Source organism: Camelina sativa, chromosome 8 (assembly GCF_000633955.1).
Source record: "Camelina sativa cultivar DH55 chromosome 8, Cs, whole genome shotgun sequence".
NCBI lineage: Eukaryota > Viridiplantae > Streptophyta > Magnoliopsida > Brassicales > Brassicaceae > Camelina > Camelina sativa.
This window is the reverse complement of record NC_025692.1, coordinates 10,806,336-10,827,838: the sequence shown is the minus strand read 5'-3', so window position 1 is coordinate 10,827,838 and position 21,503 is coordinate 10,806,336. Positions and strand designations below refer to the sequence as shown.

General features: G+C 36.2%; 6 protein-coding genes and 1 pseudogene across 6 annotated transcripts in view; 6 read left to right on the top strand and 1 right to left on the bottom strand.

The window, feature by feature from the left end:
- LOC104706918 (probable protein phosphatase 2C 72) lies at positions 28-3,000 on the top strand. Its single transcript, XM_010423156.2, has 5 exons — positions 28-385; positions 1,120-1,392; positions 1,593-1,710; positions 2,414-2,637; positions 2,756-3,000. Exons 1-5 carry the CDS (start codon positions 188-190, stop codon positions 2,957-2,959), a joined length of 1,017 nt encoding a protein of 338 aa, XP_010421458.1. The 5' UTR covers positions 28-187; the 3' UTR covers positions 2,960-3,000.
- Positions 4,095-5,119, top strand: LOC104709414 (myrosinase 2-like). The gene is made up of 5 exons (XM_010426030.2): positions 4,095-4,297; positions 4,395-4,455; positions 4,572-4,633; positions 4,727-4,802; positions 4,905-5,119. The coding sequence occupies exons 1-5, from the start codon at positions 4,124-4,126 to the stop codon at positions 5,117-5,119; spliced, it is 588 nt and encodes a 195-aa protein (XP_010424332.1). The 5' UTR covers positions 4,095-4,123.
- Positions 6,241-7,268, top strand: LOC109125058 (myrosinase 2-like). The gene is made up of 5 exons (XM_019228712.1): positions 6,241-6,446; positions 6,544-6,604; positions 6,721-6,782; positions 6,876-6,951; positions 7,054-7,268. Exons 1-5 carry the CDS (start codon positions 6,273-6,275, stop codon positions 7,266-7,268), a joined length of 588 nt encoding a protein of 195 aa, XP_019084257.1. The 5' UTR covers positions 6,241-6,272.
- LOC109125914 (myrosinase 2-like) lies at positions 7,287-8,029 on the top strand. Its single transcript, XM_019228711.1, has 3 exons — positions 7,287-7,568; positions 7,678-7,790; positions 7,870-8,029. Exons 1-3 carry the CDS (start codon positions 7,287-7,289, stop codon positions 8,027-8,029), a joined length of 555 nt encoding a protein of 184 aa, XP_019084256.1.
- On the top strand, positions 8,971-11,835 carry LOC104706917 (myrosinase 1-like). The gene is made up of 12 exons (XM_010423154.2): positions 8,971-9,176; positions 9,274-9,334; positions 9,451-9,512; positions 9,606-9,681; positions 9,784-9,949; positions 10,043-10,298; positions 10,408-10,520; positions 10,600-10,820; positions 10,922-10,956; positions 11,054-11,153; positions 11,249-11,351; positions 11,438-11,835. Exons 1-12 carry the CDS (start codon positions 9,003-9,005, stop codon positions 11,694-11,696), a joined length of 1,626 nt encoding a protein of 541 aa, XP_010421456.1. The 5' UTR covers positions 8,971-9,002; the 3' UTR covers positions 11,697-11,835.
- LOC104709413 lies at positions 14,045-16,946 on the bottom strand (annotated as a pseudogene).
- The window catches only part of LOC104709411, a gene marked incomplete at its 3' end in the record, with an annotated part of 21,918 nt that continues 18,507 nt past the window's right edge, over positions 18,093-21,503 (top strand). Inside the window, exon 1 of the mRNA XM_019228710.1 lies at positions 18,093-18,564. Coding sequence (XP_019084255.1) covers positions 18,093-18,564 — 472 coding nt within the window. The remainder of the gene's footprint in view (positions 18,565-21,503) is intronic.

Below are 21,503 nucleotides of genomic sequence, written 5' to 3'. Positions count from 1 at the left end.
GGTGCCACGTAAACAGTAATATTGTTATTTATGGAAAGTCAGCTTTATAAGTTATCTAATCTTCACCTTCAAGAAAAGGCTTTTTTTTTCAAATATTCAATAAGATCTACGATCCGATTAACATAATAAGTTTCTATTTCTTAGTTTGGAATAGTCTGCGACTTTGGTGAGAATCTAATCAGGTTATATGGGTCATTGCTTTTCGTTGCCGTCTTCATCATCGGAGATTCATGAGGAGAATGAGCACGGTGATGGTAATGCAGTGGTGTGTTATGGGGAAGATCAGTTTGGTTTAGATCATGACCTTCTGGTTCACCGTCTTGGTTCGGTTTGCTCTATACAAGGAACTAAAGGACTTAACCAAGATCATGCTGTTCTTAACCTGGTATACCATCGTGATTTTTTTTGTTAGTTTCTTGTTTATATATTCTTTCTCTTTCTACAAATCATTAACTAAGTTTTGGGGTAGATGATGAACCAATTTTTGTTTTCTTAAATTATATAGGACAGTCAAAAAAACATGTGTCGTTTCTTTGATTCTTTCATCTTTAGTAGAAATATCTTATTTTGAATGAGATACTTGTTTGGGGTTATGGGCTGTCATACCATTGAGAGGTTGCATTTCATTAACAGTTAGCAAGATCTATGATCCGGCGAAACTTATTCAAATGTTAATCTCTACTTTTGTGTTACATGTGATTTATATTGAGAAATTGTTCAGAGATTTATTAAAAAAAATAAAAGCTTCCATTCATATAAACCTAAAAGTTAACATTTTTAATCAAAAATGTATGGTTTCAGCTATTTTGATTTCCTAAAAATGTTGCACAAGTTGTAAAACAGTTTATTTTTTCTTTAAACATAATTTAACATTAAATTAAAAAAAAGAAAAGTTAACATTTTTGTTCCTTCCGGTTCACAATAACTTTGACATTTTTTTACACAGATTAGAAAAATATATTTAACGTCGCATTATTCTGTTTCAAGCTAGGTTTAACAACGTTAAACATATTTTTGGGTAAAATAATTTGTTGGCATAGTGCAACATTAGTAGACATTTATGTGCTTATTTGAGTATAACGAAATGTGCATTTTAGTAGAAATTGTTTAATGGCGTAGGGATATGGAACAAGAGATACAGAGCTATGTGGAGTGTTTGATGGGCACGGTAAAAATGGGCACATGGTTAGCAAAATGGTGAGGAATAGATTGCCATCGATTCTGTTAACACTAAAGAAAGAGCTAAACCAAGAATCTAATGTTTGTGAAGAAGAAGCTCACAAATGGGAAAAAGCTTGTTTTACTGCCTTCAGACTCATTGATAGAGAGCTTAATCTTCAAGTCTTTGATTGCTCTTTCAGTGGCTCCACTGGTGTTGTTGCCATAACTCAGGTACATTTATTTCTCTGTCTTTCCGTAACATTAAAGGCTTTGAATCGTTAGTTTTTGTGGCCGACAGACTAGACTATAGTGGTCCTTGGTACGCATACCAATATGGACCAAACCACGAACAAGTTTTTTTTTGTACCGCCACCATTCAAAACCTAAATATTTTACTACCCGGAGCTTAATTATTGGATTGATTTAATTAGGGAGATGATCTCGTGATAGCGAACCTTGGTGATTCGAGGGCAGTGTTGGGGACAATGACCGAAGACGGTGAGATAAGGGCAGTGCAGTTAACATCGGACCTAACACCTGATGTCCCTAGTAATGTTTTGTTTTACTTTCTTTTTGGCTAAAGAAATATTGTATCATTTAAGGGATGATGTTGATACTTATTTAGCAAGTTCTAGCATTTTAGGTGAAGCAGAGAGGATCAGGATGTGCAAAGGTCGTGTTTTCGCAATGAAAACAGAACCGTGCAGCCAAAGGGTGTGGTTACCAAAACAAGACATACCAGGATTAGCCATGTCAAGAGCTTTTGGAGATTTNCTTCAAGTCTTTGATTGCTCTTTCAGTGGCTCCACTGGTGTTGTTGCCATAACTCAGGTACATTTATTTCTCTGTCTTTCCGTAACATTAAAGGCTTTGAATCGTTAGTTTTTGTGGCCGACAGACTAGACTATAGTGGTCCTTGGTATGCATACCAATATGGACCAAACCACGAACAATTTATTATGTTTTTTTTTCTACTGCCACCATTCAAAACCTAAATATTTTACTACCCGGAGCTTAATTGTTGGATTGATTTTAGGGAGATGATCTCGTGATAGCAAACCTTGGTGATTCGAGGGCAGTGTTGGGGACAATGACCGAAGACGGTGAGATAAGGGCAGTGCAGTTAACATCGGACCTAACACCTGACGTCCCTAGTAATGTTTAATTTGTTTTACTTTCTTTTTGACTAAAGAAATATTGTATCATTGAAGGGATGATGTTGATACTTATTTAGCAAGTTCTAGCGTTTCAGGTGAAGCAGAGAGGATCAGGATGTGCAAAGGTCGTGTTTTCGCAATGAAAACAGAACCGTGCAGCCAAAGGGTGTGGTTACCAAAACAAGACATACCAGGATTAGCCATGTCAAGAGCTTTTGGAGATTTCAGGCTCAAAGACCACGGAGTTATTGCGGTTCCAGAGGTTTTTCAACACCGAATAACTTCTAAAGACCAGTTCCTTGTACTCGCTACAGACGGGGTGGGGTGTAGCACAAATGATCCAAATATTGATTTTTTTTTCAAATATTGATTTTTTTATATTTTCCAGTTCAAAAAGTTGAATGAAACTCCTTGGTATTTAATATTTGTCATTGCAGGTTTGGGATATGCTTAGCAATGATGAAGTTGTATCACTAATATGGAGTTCCGGAAAAAAGCAAGTTGCGGCCGCTAAATTGGTGGCAGAGGCGGCTGAAGCTACTTGGAAGAAGAAACTTAAATCGACGAAGATTGATGATATTACTGTAGTTTGTCTTTTCTTACAGAACAAGGAACAAGTTAGTTGTACCATGCACACTTGAATCATATTCATAAGATACTACGCTATGATGTTTGAAGCATACTTGTGGCACATCCTACTGAACCAAGCGCAAATCTTAGAAAAATCCATTGTAAATTTGTAACGTGACTATTGACTTATTTGGACACTATATAATTTTTTAGTTATGGTTGTTAACTACATGTGTTAATTGTCAAGTTCACAGATTTTTAATTCGGAACCGAGTGAAATTAGTTTGATATTTAAAAATTTTCGTCAGGAACATGAGTATATTTCGCATATTGTAAAAAGTAAGTATTCAAATGGCATTTTTTTCTTCCCAAAACAATGGCTTTAACATTAGGAACGTACGGCAAAACACACAAGTCAATGTAATGTTTGGTTCAAATAGGCTCTATCTGTGCCTGTATTTCTAAGCACTTTTATAGAAAACAACTCTTATGTTTTTAATAATTGAGTATAAAAGCATGATAAAGCACCTCCAATATCTTTTAGTAAACGATAAGAAAATGTAAAAAGCCAGTTGATATGAATTTTTGTTATTTAGAGAGTCTCTAATTTCATGTGATAAAGTATCGACCGGCCGAAATCAATAAGAGATATGCTGTGACCGGAAGCGGTGAGGCTCGTGAATTAGTGGCAGTACGATTAATGTAATTAGTATTATTATTGTCTTAACAAAGGCGTTGTTACTCATTTCCGACTTGATCATATATTCATATTTTTTTTCAATAACGTTATGCCGTCAATTCTAACTCCAAGTCCAACTTAAGAGTTAAAAGGCTTTGGACATATATAAACTAATACGAATCTTGATGCGAACGTTGAATAAATACAATTAATGGTGTTCCGGTAAGGAACACATGTTCTATAGAGAAAACGATAGATAGTAAAACAACAATTCACAACTGAATAAAAGAATGCAACAGTTTCCTTAATGAAATGGTCGATTGAAGAGCAAGGCAGTCTGAAAAGTAGAAACAAAACTACAAATATAAACCAAAATGTGTTAATGTTAAGCTAGAGTAAAGTAAACTCACGGGATTCATGTCACCGAAACCTCTCAAAATGTCATGTGCTAAGACAAGGTAAAGCATACGTAACTCTTCTTTACAAAGGCTATATAAACCCTAGATTGGCACAAGGCTTCCATGCAACACCAAACATAACAAACTACAAATTAACCATGAAGTTTCAATTGTTCGCCTTAGCTTTCTTATTAGCTGTGGCGACTTGTAAAGGCCAGGAAGATTATACTTGCGAAGAGAACGAGCCATTCCATTGTAACCAAACTAGTCGTTTCAATGGTAAAAGTTTCGGCGAAGATTTCATCTTCGGTGTAGCCTCTTCTGCTTACCAAGTATGTAACAAATCACACATTATGTTGACGTCTTGAAAGAGCATTAAAAAACATAAAAAATAATCCAACGTTGCATGGTTGTTTCTCTTCATTTCAGATCGAAGGTGGTAGAGGTCGTGGACTTAACGTTTGGGATGGATTCACTCACCGATACCCAGGTTTGTTATTTGAATGGTCTCAAACTACTATAGCTTATATAGCTATATATACGAGAAGAATGTTGTCCATATGCATGTTTATATATATTCATAGTGGTTCATTATTACGCTATCAGAGAAAGCAGGAGCCGATTTGAAGAATGGAGACACTACTTGTGACGCATATACATATTGGCAGGTTAGTTCCTCATTATATATGCTTGCTAATGAATTATCTATATTAACTATACATGTGTGGATTGACATGGGATTGTATACATATAAACTGCAGAAAGATATAGACGTGATGGGCGAACTCAATGCTACTGGCTACAGATTCTCCTTCGCGTGGTCAAGAATCCTTCCACGTATGTATACATTATTGATCCATGTATATATATATATATATATAATATATAATATTCGGTTTTAGTTGTTTGGAAGAGTTAATATATGATATATATGAGCAGAAGGAAAGAGGAGTAGAGGTGTGAACCAAAATGGTATTGACTACTACAACGGTCTTATAGACGGCCTCATAGCAAGGAATATAACGCCGTTCGTTACCCTCTTTCACTGGGACCTTCCTCAAACACTACAAGATGAGTATGAAGGTTTCTTGAACAGACCGATCATGTATGTCATTTATGCTACGCTGCTTATTAAGAATGACGAAAGCATATAACGATATGATCGTACATTAATGAAATCTAACTATAATACGTGCAGAGATGATTTCAAAGATTACGCGGATCTATGTTTCGAAAAATTTGGTGATAGGGTAAAGCACTGGATAACAATCAACCAGCTTTACACAGTACCTACGCGAGGATATGCATTGGGAACAGATGCACCTGGTCGATGTTCTCCTACGCATGATATAAGATGTTACGGCGGAAACTCGTCAACCGAACCCTATATCGTTGCACATCACCAGCTTCTTGCTCATGCCACGGCCGTGGATCTTTACAGGACAAAATATAAGGTGAGCTAGGTCTCCATTTAANAAACACACAAGTCAATGTAATGTTTGGTTCAAATAGGCTCTATCTGTGCCTGTATTTCTAAGCACTTTTATAGAAAACAACTCTTATGTTTTTAATAATTGAGTATAAAAGCATGATAAAGCACCTCCAATATCTTTTAGTAAACGATAAGAAAATGTAAAAAGCCAGTTGATATGAATTTTTGTTATTTAGAGAGTCTCTAATTTCATGTGATAAAGTATCGACCGGCCGAAATCAATAAGAGATATGCTGTGACCGGAAGCGGTGAGGCTCGTGAATTAGTGGCAGTACGATTAATGTAATTAGTATTATTATTGTCTTAACAAAGGCGTTGTTACTCATTTCCGACTTGATCATATATTCATATTTTTTTTCAATAACGTTATGCCGTCAATTCTAACTCCAAGTCCAACTTAAGAGTTAAAAGGCTTTGGACATATATAAACTAATACGAATCTTGATGCGAACGTTGAATAAATACAATTAATGGTGTTCCGGTAAGGAACACATGTTCTATAGAGAAAACGATAGATAGTAAAACAACAATTCACAACTGAATAAAAGAATGCAACAGTTTCCTTAATGAAATGGTCGATTGAAGAGCAAGGCAGTCTGAAAAGTAGAAACAAAACTACAAATATAAACCAAAATGTGTTAATGTTAAGCTAGAGTAAAGTAAACTCACGGGATTCATGTCACCGAAACCTCTCAAAATGTCATGTGCTAAGACAAGGTAAAGCATACGTAACTCTTCTTTACAAAGGCTATATAAACCCTAGATTGGCACAAGGCTTCCATGCAACACCAAACATAACAAACTACAAATTAACCATGAAGTTTCAATTGTTCGCCTTAGCTTTCTTATTAGCTGTGGCGACTTGTAAAGGCCAGGAAGATTATACTTGCGAAGAGAACGAGCCATTCCATTGTAACCAAACTAGTCGTTTCAATGGTAAAAGTTTCGGCGAAGATTTCATCTTCGGTGTAGCCTCTTCTGCTTACCAAGTATGTAACAAATCACACATTATGTTGACGTCTTGAAAGAGCATTAAAAAACATAAAAAATAATCCAACGTTGCATGGTTGTTTCTCTTCATTTCAGATCGAAGGTGGTAGAGGTCGTGGACTTAACGTTTGGGATGGATTCACTCACCGATACCCAGGTTTGTTATTTGAATGGTCTCAAACTACTATAGCTTATATAGCTATATATACGAGAAGAATGTTGTCCATATGCATGTTTATATATATTCATAGTGGTTCATTATTACGCTATCAGAGAAAGCAGGAGCCGATTTGAAGAATGGAGACACTACTTGTGACGCATATACATATTGGCAGGTTAGTTCCTCATTATATATGCTTGCTAATGAATTATCTATATTAACTATACATGTGTGGATTGACATGGGATTGTATACATATAAACTGCAGAAAGATATAGACGTGATGGGCGAACTCAATGCTACTGGCTACAGATTCTCCTTCGCGTGGTCAAGAATCCTTCCACGTATGTATACATTATTGATCCATGTATATATATATATATATATAATATATAATATTCGGTTTTAGTTGTTTGGAAGAGTTAATATATGATATATATGAGCAGAAGGAAAGAGGAGTAGAGGTGTGAACCAAAATGGTATTGACTACTACAACGGTCTTATAGACGGCCTCATAGCAAGGAATATAACGCCGTTCGTTACCCTCTTTCACTGGGACCTTCCTCAAACACTACAAGATGAGTATGAAGGTTTCTTGAACAGACCGATCATGTATGTCATTTATGCTACGCTGCTTATTAAGAATGACGAAAGCATATAACGATATGATCGTACATTAATGAAATCTAACTATAATACGTGCAGAGATGATTTCAAAGATTACGCGGATCTATGTTTCGAAAAATTTGGTGATAGGGTAAAGCACTGGATAACAATCAACCAGCTTTACACAGTACCTACGCGAGGATATGCATTGGGAACAGATGCACCTGGTCGATGTTCTCCTACGCATGATATAAGATGTTACGGCGGAAACTCGTCAACCGAACCCTATATCGTTGCACATCACCAGCTTCTTGCTCATGCCACGGCCGTGGATCTTTACAGGACAAAATATAAGGTGAGCTAGGTCTCCATTTAATTTGTAGAAGGTGTAGTCTAACGTACGTAACATGCATGCATGTGATTCTAATTAGATTATCATTGTGTATATATTTGCGTAACCACAGGACCAAGGAGGGATGATTGGACCTGTGATGATAACTAGAGGGTTTCTTCCGTTTGATGACACTCCAGAGAGCAAAGAGGCAACTTATCGGTCTAAAGAATTTTTCCATGGATGGTATACATATCCACGAATCAAATTGTTTATACAATATTGTATATATAAAAAAGTAATGAAAAGTATGCATGTATATCAGGTTCATGGAGCCGCTAACAAAGGGTAAATACCCAGACATCATGAGGAAACTTGTGGGTGAACGGCTTCCAGAGTTCACCGAAACAGAAGCCAAACTTGTAAAGGGTTCATATGATTTTCTTGGTCTCAACTATTACTNTGTCAAGTTCACAGATTTTTAATTCGGAACCGAGTGAAATTAGTTTGATATTTAAAAATTTTCGTCAGGAACATGAGTATATTTCGCATATTGTAAAAAGTAAGTATTCAAATGGCATTTTTTTCTTCCCAAAACAATGGCTTTAACATTAGGAACGTACGGCAAAACACACAAGTCAATGTAATGTTTGGTTCAAATAGGCTCTATCTGTGCCTGTATTTCTAAGCACTTTTATAGAAAACAACTCTTATGTTTTTAATAATTGAGTATAAAAGCATGATAAAGCACCTCCAATATCTTTTAGTAAACGATAAGAAAATGTAAAAAGCCAGTTGATATGAATTTTTGTTATTTAGAGAGTCTCTAATTTCATGTGATAAAGTATCGACCGGCCGAAATCAATAAGAGATATGCTGTGACCGGAAGCGGTGAGGCTCGTGAATTAGTGGCAGTACGATTAATGTAATTAGTATTATTATTGTCTTAACAAAGGCGTTGTTACTCATTTCCGACTTGATCATATATTCATATTTTTTTTCAATAACGTTATGCCGTCAATTCTAACTCCAAGTCCAACTTAAGAGTTAAAAGGCTTTGGACATATATAAACTAATACGAATCTTGATGCGAACGTTGAATAAATACAATTAATGGTGTTCCGGTAAGGAACACATGTTCTATAGAGAAAACGATAGATAGTAAAACAACAATTCACAACTGAATAAAAGAATGCAACAGTTTCCTTAATGAAATGGTCGATTGAAGAGCAAGGCAGTCTGAAAAGTAGAAACAAAACTACAAATATAAACCAAAATGTGTTAATGTTAAGCTAGAGTAAAGTAAACTCACGGGATTCATGTCACCGAAACCTCTCAAAATGTCATGTGCTAAGACAAGGTAAAGCATACGTAACTCTTCTTTACAAAGGCTATATAAACCCTAGATTGGCACAAGGCTTCCATGCAACACCAAACATAACAAACTACAAATTAACCATGAAGTTTCAATTGTTCGCCTTAGCTTTCTTATTAGCTGTGGCGACTTGTAAAGGCCAGGAAGATTATACTTGCGAAGAGAACGAGCCATTCCATTGTAACCAAACTAGTCGTTTCAATGGTAAAAGTTTCGGCGAAGATTTCATCTTCGGTGTAGCCTCTTCTGCTTACCAAGTATGTAACAAATCACACATTATGTTGACGTCTTGAAAGAGCATTAAAAAACATAAAAAATAATCCAACGTTGCATGGTTGTTTCTCTTCATTTCAGATCGAAGGTGGTAGAGGTCGTGGACTTAACGTTTGGGATGGATTCACTCACCGATACCCAGGTTTGTTATTTGAATGGTCTCAAACTACTATAGCTTATATAGCTATATATACGAGAAGAATGTTGTCCATATGCATGTTTATATATATTCATAGTGGTTCATTATTACGCTATCAGAGAAAGCAGGAGCCGATTTGAAGAATGGAGACACTACTTGTGACGCATATACATATTGGCAGGTTAGTTCCTCATTATATATGCTTGCTAATGAATTATCTATATTAACTATACATGTGTGGATTGACATGGGATTGTATACATATAAACTGCAGAAAGATATAGACGTGATGGGCGAACTCAATGCTACTGGCTACAGATTCTCCTTCGCGTGGTCAAGAATCCTTCCACGTATGTATACATTATTGATCCATGTATATATATATATATATATAATATATAATATTCGGTTTTAGTTGTTTGGAAGAGTTAATATATGATATATATGAGCAGAAGGAAAGAGGAGTAGAGGTGTGAACCAAAATGGTATTGACTACTACAACGGTCTTATAGACGGCCTCATAGCAAGGAATATAACGCCGTTCGTTACCCTCTTTCACTGGGACCTTCCTCAAACACTACAAGATGAGTATGAAGGTTTCTTGAACAGACCGATCATGTATGTCATTTATGCTACGCTGCTTATTAAGAATGACGAAAGCATATAACGATATGATCGTACATTAATGAAATCTAACTATAATACGTGCAGAGATGATTTCAAAGATTACGCGGATCTATGTTTCGAAAAATTTGGTGATAGGGTAAAGCACTGGATAACAATCAACCAGCTTTACACAGTACCTACGCGAGGATATGCATTGGGAACAGATGCACCTGGTCGATGTTCTCCTACGCATGATATAAGATGTTACGGCGGAAACTCGTCAACCGAACCCTATATCGTTGCACATCACCAGCTTCTTGCTCATGCCACGGCCGTGGATCTTTACAGGACAAAATATAAGGTGAGCTAGGTCTCCATTTAATTTGTAGAAGGTGTAGTCTAACGTACGTAACATGCATGCATGTGATTCTAATTAGATTATCATTGTGTATATATTTGCGTAACCACAGGACCAAGGAGGGATGATTGGACCTGTGATGATAACTAGAGGGTTTCTTCCGTTTGATGACACTCCAGAGAGCAAAGAGGCAACTTATCGGTCTAAAGAATTTTTCCATGGATGGTATACATATCCACGAATCAAATTGTTTATACAATATTGTATATATAAAAAAGTAATGAAAAGTATGCATGTATATCAGGTTCATGGAGCCGCTAACAAAGGGTAAATACCCAGACATCATGAGGAAACTTGTGGGTGAACGGCTTCCAGAGTTCACCGAAACAGAAGCCAAACTTGTAAAGGGTTCATATGATTTTCTTGGTCTCAACTATTACTTCACTCAGTACGCCCAAAACGATGACACAGTAGTTCCTTGGGACGAACACACTGCTATGATGGACTCAAAAGCAGTTCTCACATGTACCAATCTATTCCCACACTTAGTTACAACATTTCTACATTTTTTCAGTTACAACATTTTGTGACTATCAATTATTTTAAGAATTATATGTACTTTGCAGATAAAAATGCAAAGGGTGAGCCCATTGGTCCATTGGTATGCATGCATGGTCCACCCTTATTCATTCTTTTTTAATGGAAAATAATATCCATGTGCATTCTTCTGATTTTTCTATATATATTCGCTTTCTCAGTTCAGTAAAGGAGCCTATTACTACCCAAAAGGCATTTACGACGTAATGGAGTATTACAAAAACAAATATGGTGACCCTTTAATATATATCACCGAGAACGGTTAGTTCTACTCTATTACACATTTATACAAGTTAAATGTATTTCAGAGTTGGTCCAGGAAATTTACATGAAGATTGTGTACTTGTACATATTAGGAATTAGTAGCCCCGGTGATCAACCGCTTGACGAGGCTATGGCCGATTACAAGAGGATTGATTATCTATGCAGTCATCTTTGTTTTCTCCGTAAGGTCATCAAGTGAGTGGATACTACTCTTCTTCCATTTTTCTTTATATATGATCAGTCGTACGCCTTTAATAATTAATGGTTGTTCTTGTTTCTAGGGAGAAGGGTGTCAACGTGAGAGGATACTTTGCTTGGTCTCTTGGGGATAATTACGAATTCTGCAATGGCTTTACCGTCAGATTTGGACTCAGTTACGTTGACTTCAACAATGTCACCGCTGATAGAGACCTCAAAGCATCTGGGAAATGGTTCCAGCAGTTCATAAACGTTAGCTCCAATGACCCTGCCGACCAAGATCTCCTCCGCTCTAGCCTCCCCTTCAAGAACCGTGATCGGAAGAGGCTCGCAGATGCATGATAGACTTCTAACCACTTTATGCTCATCAAAATCGTCTTCATGTCTCCTCTTTTTACTTGCTCCATAGATAACGAGCTTCTTCTACTGTACTGAAAGTGAATAAAACACCTAACTAATAAAAGATGATTAATATCCATAATTACTTTTTCTTACGACATCATATTGTGTTGGAAGGGAAAGAACACAACAATACCAATCTGCACAAAATTGAATGAACCCGACAAAACCAATATGCACAAAATTGAATGAACCCAACATATATATATATATATATATATATATATATATATATATATATTTCCTCTTTTTTGGTTTTGTGGAAAAAGGTGGGAGGCTGCAAGTTCAGCAAGAAAGAATACAAGGGTTGCTGTTTGCTGGTTTACTGTTTGGTTATATTAGAACCCAACCAAACTGATTTTGTTTGATTAGGTTAATCCAATCGATGATTGGTGTCACTGTATTCATAAGATTATATAGGATTAGCTGTACAAAGTAGCGGTTAGGGACTATTAACTAAGCTTCCTAATATACACAAAAGAATATATGTATTTCTGTTCTAATATCTTCCCGCAGTCGAACCATGATGAGAATGAACGTTAAGACTGGACTTGCAATCTTGAAACAGAGACGTAGGAAGACCTTTTGTGAAGATGTCTGCATATTGATGGGAGGATGGAATATGGAAGACATGAACCTGGCCCATGGGATTATACAAACCCTTTTCGTTTTATTCTTTAAAGGATATTGGACCTTAATGGGTTGAGACCGACAATGAAAGCTAATTAGAAAGAAGAAGAAATCAAATCATCAAAGAGAACAAATATGTGTCCACCTAGACAAAAAAGCTGATCTGTATTAATATTTTAGTTTGATAGGTTAGTGATTTTAACTGATGTGTCAACACCAGCTTCAGTGTTGAAGCTGATGTGTCATACCAGGAATGAAACACATCATTCTTTTATTGTATTAATATTTTCCTTACTCATAAATGATGCAAAAGAATTTTTCATCATTTATTTAAATGATGTAAAATAGGGTGATGCAAATAATTCACATCGTTTCATTAATAAATGATGCAATTATACATAATATTTGCATCGGTTATTTTAAATGATGTTAATTTCATGTCAATTACAAAATATGATGCTAGTATTTGTAACGGTTTTAACAAATGATGTTACTTTTTCAATCACTTATAAATAATTGATATTAAAATTAGTTTCGATTTTCAGAAGTGATTTCAATATTTGTATCATTTCTAGCAAATGATTTAATAAGTGTATCATTTACAATAACTGATTGGAAACATAGTACATTTAAATTAATAAGGGTTCTATAAATTAATACTCTTTAAATTAATACTAACTATAAATTAATAAATTCTTTCGGTCCCGAGTTGGACCGGTGCAAAAAATGACACATTTCGATAAAATAATAAAATAATAATTTATTGAAAAATCATATGTAAAAATATGGTCCCAAAAATATCATAAATTAGTAATCAAATAAACTAATATATATATATATATACATATATTTATCTAAGAAAATCTAGTGAAATATGTAATTATTGTTGTTTGCGTATTCTTGAATTTGCATTCTGGTTGAAGCCCACCTATAATCTTTTTCATTGTTGTCTTCTCAAATCGCTTACAAAAATTGTGGAGAGTCCTAGATGCGATAATTGTTTCTTTGGTAATTGATTCTAAAGGTACCACAATATTTTCTTCAACTTCATCATTACTATGAAGAATAGTAATAGCAATTTCTTCTAAACTCTAAATTTCTAACATTTATCATTTTTACCTAGATAATCTAATAAACAGTTGACATTCATCCTATTACGATAACCAAGATTATACATTAAGAAAATTTTTAAAAATGTAAATGATAACAAAAGTATCTTATTTTATAGTATAAAATTTTCGAAATTATGAAAATGAGAAAATAAGAAAATTTCTTCATAAATTAATATTTTATCGATAAATTAATAGTTTTTAATTTAACGATAAATTATAACCTCTATAAATTAATTAAATTTTATGGTCCCAACCTTTTAATTTATAGAGGTTTTATTGTATCACTTTTACGTAAATAATATTATTTTTATGCCAGTTTTTTAAATGATTCTGGCTATAGTATCACTTTTAAAAATTGATGCGAAAATTATATTTTTCGTCATTTTTAGGTATTAATAAAAAAGCATATTTTGAAACAAATTCACATCATTTGTAAAGTGAAGCAAAAAATACCCACATGTTTTAGCATATTTAGTTATTATCAGTATTTTAAAATCTAAAAAAATAATCAATGAAAAATGAAAAACGAAAAGCATATTTAAATTAAATTTAAAGAAATCTGTAAACGAAATACAAAATTAGTCCATCATGAACGAGCAAATTAAATACATAAAACATAAATAAATCAAAGTTACATGCTTAAATGTTTTGACAAACAGATCTTGATCATGGTATGTAGATGATGATGACTAGCATTTTGTTGAATGGCACCATCATCCAATTCCTGGAAAAAGGCAGTTAATTATCTAAATATCTGATATCAAAGAAAGTATAATATACAAATAAATTACCCGAGGATTCGGTGGATTTTGAATGTTTACAAAGGCTGTTGCAAAATTTACAGCCCATGCAGTTGCCTGAATATTTAACGTAAAACATTAGTTTTATATATCTAATTTATACTAATGCAAATAAACTTACAAAACTATCGTTATATATTAATTACCTGTTCACCAGTTGAATTACCAAGTATTTGTCCAACGAATGCAGACATTGCGTTAACTTGATCTGCTACACCTATCAATTGTGTCTTCAGCTGGATAAGCTGAACTGTTTCAGAAATTTTTATCTCTTGTGTAGTTGAAGCAGTAGAGTGTCTCACTAATTTTGAAGGTGCGGGTCCACAACCAACACAACGTACTCATCCTAGACGTTCCGGACTAAACACTTTGTAACATCCGCAAACCAAAATGTCCATTTTGAAGAGTGTCGATTGACACCAGTAATTTCTGGTTCGACTAGATTGTTGTAATTCTCGATTTCAGATTGATTTGATTTAATTGGGTTGGCCAAACCACATATATAAGCAGAGAAGAGACCCAAGTCAAGGGTTTTATGTGTTTTTGTCGCCGTTTACAGAGGAAAAGAGAGAAAAGAGAAAGTTTGTGAGTGAAGAGGTTTTTGGTTTATTCTTGGTGGTTTTTGATGAGATCTGTTGCTGTGGAAGGGAGTGCTGTTGTTAGGAACAAAAGAGGAGCTTCGTAAGGTGTTGTTTCCACCGTTTTTCAACCAAATCTTCCTGCAAAAGAGGTGAGTGCTTGACCATGACTGATCTAAGCCTGAGATCTCTTTTGTTTTGGTTGTTCTATGTTGTTTGTGGTGTTTTGCTTGCTTGGGTTGGTTGGTTTCGTGTTTCCTTAGGTTCCTGAAGCGTTTGGGAGAGTTTGGGACGGATTGGAGACGATTTGAAACGGAGGTTCGACGTTCGGCTTTGTGCAGATCACGTCTGCGAAGGCGGTGTCGATCGACACCATTGATGTGTCAGCGTCGGTCGACACCGACCTAGTGTCGGTCAACACCAACCTTATCCGATACTTGTTTTTCCTGGTTTGATGTGTTGTTTGTGTTTGTTTGTTTGCCTTAACAAGAGAATCTCAGTTGGTTGTGTGTATAGCCCAGTAGATGGAAGAATTGCCTCACTAAGTGTTTATGACAATACTCATGTATCTCAATTTGTGTTTGTGGTGCAGGTAAAGGCAAAGTGTGATCGTGGAATCAAGGCGATGAAGAGGAGGATGTTCTTGAGGTTTGATTGATTGTGGTCTAGCTAGAGTTGAGTTGATAGAACATTGTAGGATGTTGACTTTTTTTCTTTACTTGTTTGGTTATTAGATTATGTCATTGTTGGATTTTTATTGGTTAATGGAATTGTTTAGTTATCCGATATTGATGTTTGTTGTTAGGTTGATAGTGGGTATGAGACCAATAGTGAATTATTATTATTACTATTATTATAAAAAAACGTCTTGTTTCACATTTGAGCATATTCGTCATCCAATTTAGCTGTAAGAGCATCATTATCCCAACAACGATTGATTGTTACTCCAAAAAATATATTTTAATGATTTTCTTTTAATATTATTATATATTTAAATAATAAATTTAAAAATAGAAAATTAACTAATTAGATGTTGCCACTTGTGTTGAGTAACGCTTCTTCGTTTCTATAGAAAGTAACGTTACTCAGTTTTTTTCTTTTTTTATTATTACTTTTAAATTTTTAATTGAGTGAATCTCTAAGAGAAGCCCCAATAATCATAACATTGCTGGTAACTTGCGGATTTTGCTCCAACAACGTTGTAAGTGCTTCCTTTATAAAGGATACAAAGAAAAATCCAACAGACTAAAAGAACACACCTCAAGTTTTTTTTCCGAAAAGTTCACATCGAAAAAAAGTTGATCAAAGTTCAAAGTGACTATAATAAAACTAACCGCCCGTATTTTCGCCTCTTCAGACACAAAGCTTCCATCAGATTTATTGCGAGTCTCTATGAAAAATTATGCTCGACATTGTGTTTTTCCGAGCTTTACTTTCTGCAGTAAAGAGACATGCATAAACAGTGTATATAATAAATCAATATAATAGAATAGGTTTATATTATGACTAAGTTACTCACAATCTCATTTCTTTTTCTTGAAAAACTCTTTCTTCCACATAAGTGAGGCATGATACTGTTTTTTTGGCTCCATGTATTCCGCTCTTGCATTTTCTGAAATCTCATACATTAAAAAAAAATTACTTGCATTTGATATAGACATAGACATGTAAATATCTATCGAATAAACTATACTTTCTATTTTTTGGTGAACCTCTTGTGAACGAAATGAGACCATTGATATTCAGGAATTTTCTCAGGTCGATTCCTCAACGTTTCAACCAAATCATTTTTTTGTGTTCTTTGCAAAGTCCTAATTTGACATCCTTGCATCGGCTACCTAGTGCACTCATTACATATGCTTTTCTTACTATAGGATCATCAAATTTGAATTTGGACTGAAATGACATAACATGAAACGAGTCATCAACCAAAATTTAGTATTAAAACATCGCATGATTTTAAAAAGTTATAGATAAATAGATGCTAGATGTTTACCATGCCTTTTCTTTTATATTAGGACTAACCAACCTCCAATCGGCGTATTCAATGGAAGAAGGAAGAAGAATAAGCATAGTTTCTATGTGTTAGAAGACCATATATAGAATATGTATAATATGTAAATATTGTGTGAGATACACAATAATATTCTCCAGAATATTCTATTGTACCATATATATATATTTCTCCTAATCAATGATAGACGGAAACAGAGTTTACATGGTATCAGAGGCTTTAATCTAGTCACCAAGCTAAGCGTTTGATCTCTTCTTCTTCTTACCCTTCTCCTTTTCTATTTGTTCCCCTCTCGCACTCTTTTCTTCTTTGGTTTTTGTCAACTATGGCTGCTTCTACTCTCTCTAATGACAAACCCTTTGGAATTGCGCAGATCAAAGCGTATGTTCCAATCTCTCTCGACATGAGAAAACTCAACTACGACAAGTGGCGTGAACTCTTTGAAACTCACTGTCTCAGTTTCGGTGTTCTCAGACACTTCAATGGCTCCTCCTCTTCAACTCCTGTGACTGTTAAAGAGTGGAAGGAGCGTAATGGCCTTGTGAAGATGTGGATCGATCTACGGCACCATATCCGAATCCATCCTCGATACTGTTCTCAAAAAGAACGCTACTGCTCATGAATTATGGCTCTTCATTGATAGTCTTTTCCAGAACAACAAGGAGGCACGGGCTCTGCAACTCAAAAACGATCTCTGCATGATGGTGAACGGTGACCTCTATGTCCATGACTACTGTCAAAAGCTTAAAGACTACAGCCGATCTCCTTGCTAACATTGATTCTCCTGTGATTGAACGTGTTTTAGCCGGCCACGATTCAAGCAGTCCTTCATGTCGCGTTGGCTTGTGATTGGCCTCTCCCTCAGCTTGACGTCAAAAACGCCTTCCTCAACGTCGACCTTGAGGAAACTTTTTACATGCATCAACCTCCATTATTTGTGGATAAAACCAAACTGGATTATGTTTTTCCGTCTCAACCGCTCTCTTTACGGATTAACGCAAGCGCCTCGTGCGTGGAACACCCGCTCTGCTACGTATGTGCGTTGTCTTGGTTACAAGTAGAGCCTCTCAGATCTCTCGTTATATGTGCTCCATCATGGTTCTGACTTCGCCTATCTATTTATTTACGTTGATGACATTATCCTTACTGCCTCCTCGTCAAGCTTGTTGGAGCGCATCATCACTAGCCTCAGCTCCGAATTTGAAATGTCTGATGATGGTCCCCTTCATCACTTTCTTGCCATTACCGTTCATCGTGACGCTATTGGTCTATTGCTCCATCAAGATAACTATGCAGCTGATCAACTTCATCGTGTACACTTGACTGATTTTAACCCGTGTTTAACTCCGGTTAATATGAAACAAATGCTTTCTCCTAATGGAAGTCCGCCGGTTTATGATCCTACATTATACCGCAGTCTCGCAGGAGCCCTCCAATACTTGCCGTTCACTCAACCCGACATCTCCTACGCTGTCCAACGGATTTGTCTCTTCATGCATGATCGCCGGGAATCTCACTTTCAAGCTCTTAAACGGATTCTCCACTACATTAAAGGTACAAAATCCCATGGCATTCGTATGACCAAATCTTCCTCACTCTCACTTATGGCGTACTCCGCCGACTGGGCCGGTTGCCTTGCTGTTCGTCGTTCCACTTCTAGCTACAGCGTGTTTCTCGGTGATAATTTGATTTCTTAGTCATCTAAGCGGCAAAACCCGGTCTCACGTTCTGGTAAGAAAGTAGAGTATTGTGGCGTAGCTAATGTAGTGTCGGAGGCAACGTGGCTTCACACCCTTATTCTTGAAATGAAGATACAACTATCTAGAGCTACATATACAGTGATAATTTTAGTGCCATTTACCTTTCGTCTAATCCAATTCAACATCAACGGAAAAAACATATCGAGATTGATATCCACTTAGTTCGGGAAAAGGTTGCAACGAATCACATTCGCGTATTGCAAGTTCTGTCTGCTCAGTTGCCGACATTTTCACCAAAGGTCTTCCTTCTCCGTTATTTCTTGCTTTTCGAGACAGTCTCACCGTCCAGTCCACCGAAGCTTCGACTGCGGGGGAGTGTTAGAAGACCATATATAGAATATGTATAATATGTAAATATTGTGTGAGATACACAAAGATATTCTCTAGAACATTCTATTGTACCATATATATACTTCACTGAATCAATGATAGACAGACACGGAGTTTACCTAACTTACACTATGAAGAATAACATGTAGCATCACTTGTGAAAAAGAACATGTAGCATCCGACGTATTAATTGTCATTGGAAGAAGAAATGACATATGAAGAAGAAGCTACATCCACCTCGCCGTTCATTGTCTTAGGATTGCTTTGTATCAAACCCAGAATTTTAGCCAAATACGTATAAAGAAAAATTAGAACCAATTAAAATATGAAACCTAAAGGTTTTAAAGGGTGTCTCATAATCTCTTACAGATAAGTTTTGATAATTTTTGAGGTCTTTCAGATCGGATAAAAAATGCTTTGATGGAGATTTTTGAGGCGATACAGTGGTTACTTTATTTTCATTGTCTTTCGATGATTCTAAGGTTACTTGTGCCGGAGTGGGTTATCCCTACATTTGAGTGGTTTCTTCCGGTAACGAAGTTGGACTTTGCACTGTGCAAAAGTTGAGCATCGATGGCTTCTGATCATTTTAAGGGATCGAATTGGGGTTTTATCAATACCATCGATTACTTGACTTCTTCAAATCTTTATCCCCTAAAATTCTATATCTGGTCCCTAATGGCTGATAAGATCCGTCGTGCTCCCTAAAACATTGATCTTGGAATTGATGATGCTCCGATTGCTATCCCTCAAGCAATCGTCCAACAAGCAGCGATGAGAACCGATTCTGCCTAATAGGCTGTCCTCTGATGCCAAGGAAGCAAGATTTCCGATAACTCATCTCAGCCCTTCCGCACTCGTGGTGTCTAATTGGTCTTGTCCGGGGACGTATTACGAACCAACGACGAATCCAATTTCATCTTGTAACACCCGCGAACCGAAATCTCGGTTTAGGAATTGCATCAGTGATAACTCTCTAATTTACATGTTTTTAGCATCCCTTTTTGTCCATATTTTGCATTATTCATACTCTTCACTTAACATTTTTAGGTCATTAACTGTAGGAATTCACTTTTAGGCCATTTAGGGTGTTGCATTTTTGCATTTGCATATTTTGGATGAAAACAGGTGCTTAAGAGCCTAAAATGGGGAAAAACAAGGACAAACCCGAAGATGTACCCGAAGGAGCCATCGTGCTGGAAGAACGAGTCCGATGTTTCCTGCTATGATTTCCGAGTAGTGTAGTAAAGTTTTTAGGGATGGGATAGATGATTTTGTGTTCTTGATCGGTTAGGATGTCTTAGTTGATTGTGTATGTTTAATAGATTTCCTTCTAGATTGGTGTTCTTAATGCTGTCAACAAACCGAGAGGGTGAGATTAGATCTAAGGTGTTTTACCACCGAGAGGTGTAAATGAGATACTTGAATCAACCAATGCTAGAGGTTTACTCACTTAATCTAAGAGATTAGATGAGTAAGGAGTTTACTGACAATAATGAATCGGATCTTAATGCCTGCTTGGTCATGTTTCTCCAACGAGAGTTGGGTAAGGGAGTGATCAAGATTGATTGTTTCAATCATGAGAGTGTTTTAACAATATTTTAGAGATTCATTGTCTAGGAAATATTTGCTTGAGGCATGTACGACATTTGTACTGGTTAGGAATACTTAGGATTCGATTACCCCATCCTTAGAAGCTTTCGTATTTTAATTGCTTGCATTTATATTCATCACTCGATCCCTTACCCGAACAGGTACACGATTACCTGCTTCGAGTAACCCTCGAGTTGTTCATACCTTCTTTGCTTACTCGATCACCCCACCCGATCCTGTACTCGAATGCTTGCATCGAGTGCTTAGGTCGTGTGGTTCCTTGTTTATATTCTTTTCTTTTATTATTTTAGGATTGTTAGACAAAACCCCATTATTGCTTGGCTTGACTTGCATTGTTCTGATTGCATCCTTCCTGCTAGCATAAACAACCATTTGGATTGATAACCCTTTGACTACAACTGCATAGGGAATCAATACTCTGGGTGAAAAACCTGTTATCAATTTGGCGTCGTTGCCATTTGGTTGAATTTAATTTTGCTACGTTTAGGATTTCAGCCCTTGCTAGATCAAGTTCTCTTATCTACATTGGTTCGGAATCTGACTTGTTTGCTTTCATTTTTGTTCGTTTTGTATTTCAGGTACAACCCGAGTACCCACCTGATCTGTCACTCGATCACCTGGATCGAGTTGACTCTCGTGTACACCCTCGGTCACCTACTTATGCATGCAATCAAGATCCAAAGGTAGCCGCAACTTGAGTCCATTCATCGACAACATCGACAGACCAAGGTTACTTCGTCAACAACAAGTTCCACAACCGCAACCACCCACAATTGAGGAGACAATGAACGATCAAAACGGTCCACCAGCTCCTCAAGCAAGGACCTACATAGGAGCAGGGGATGCTCCATCTACTCACACTCGAAGGAATGGCATTGTGCCACCTGCTGTCCAGAACAACAATTTCGAGAT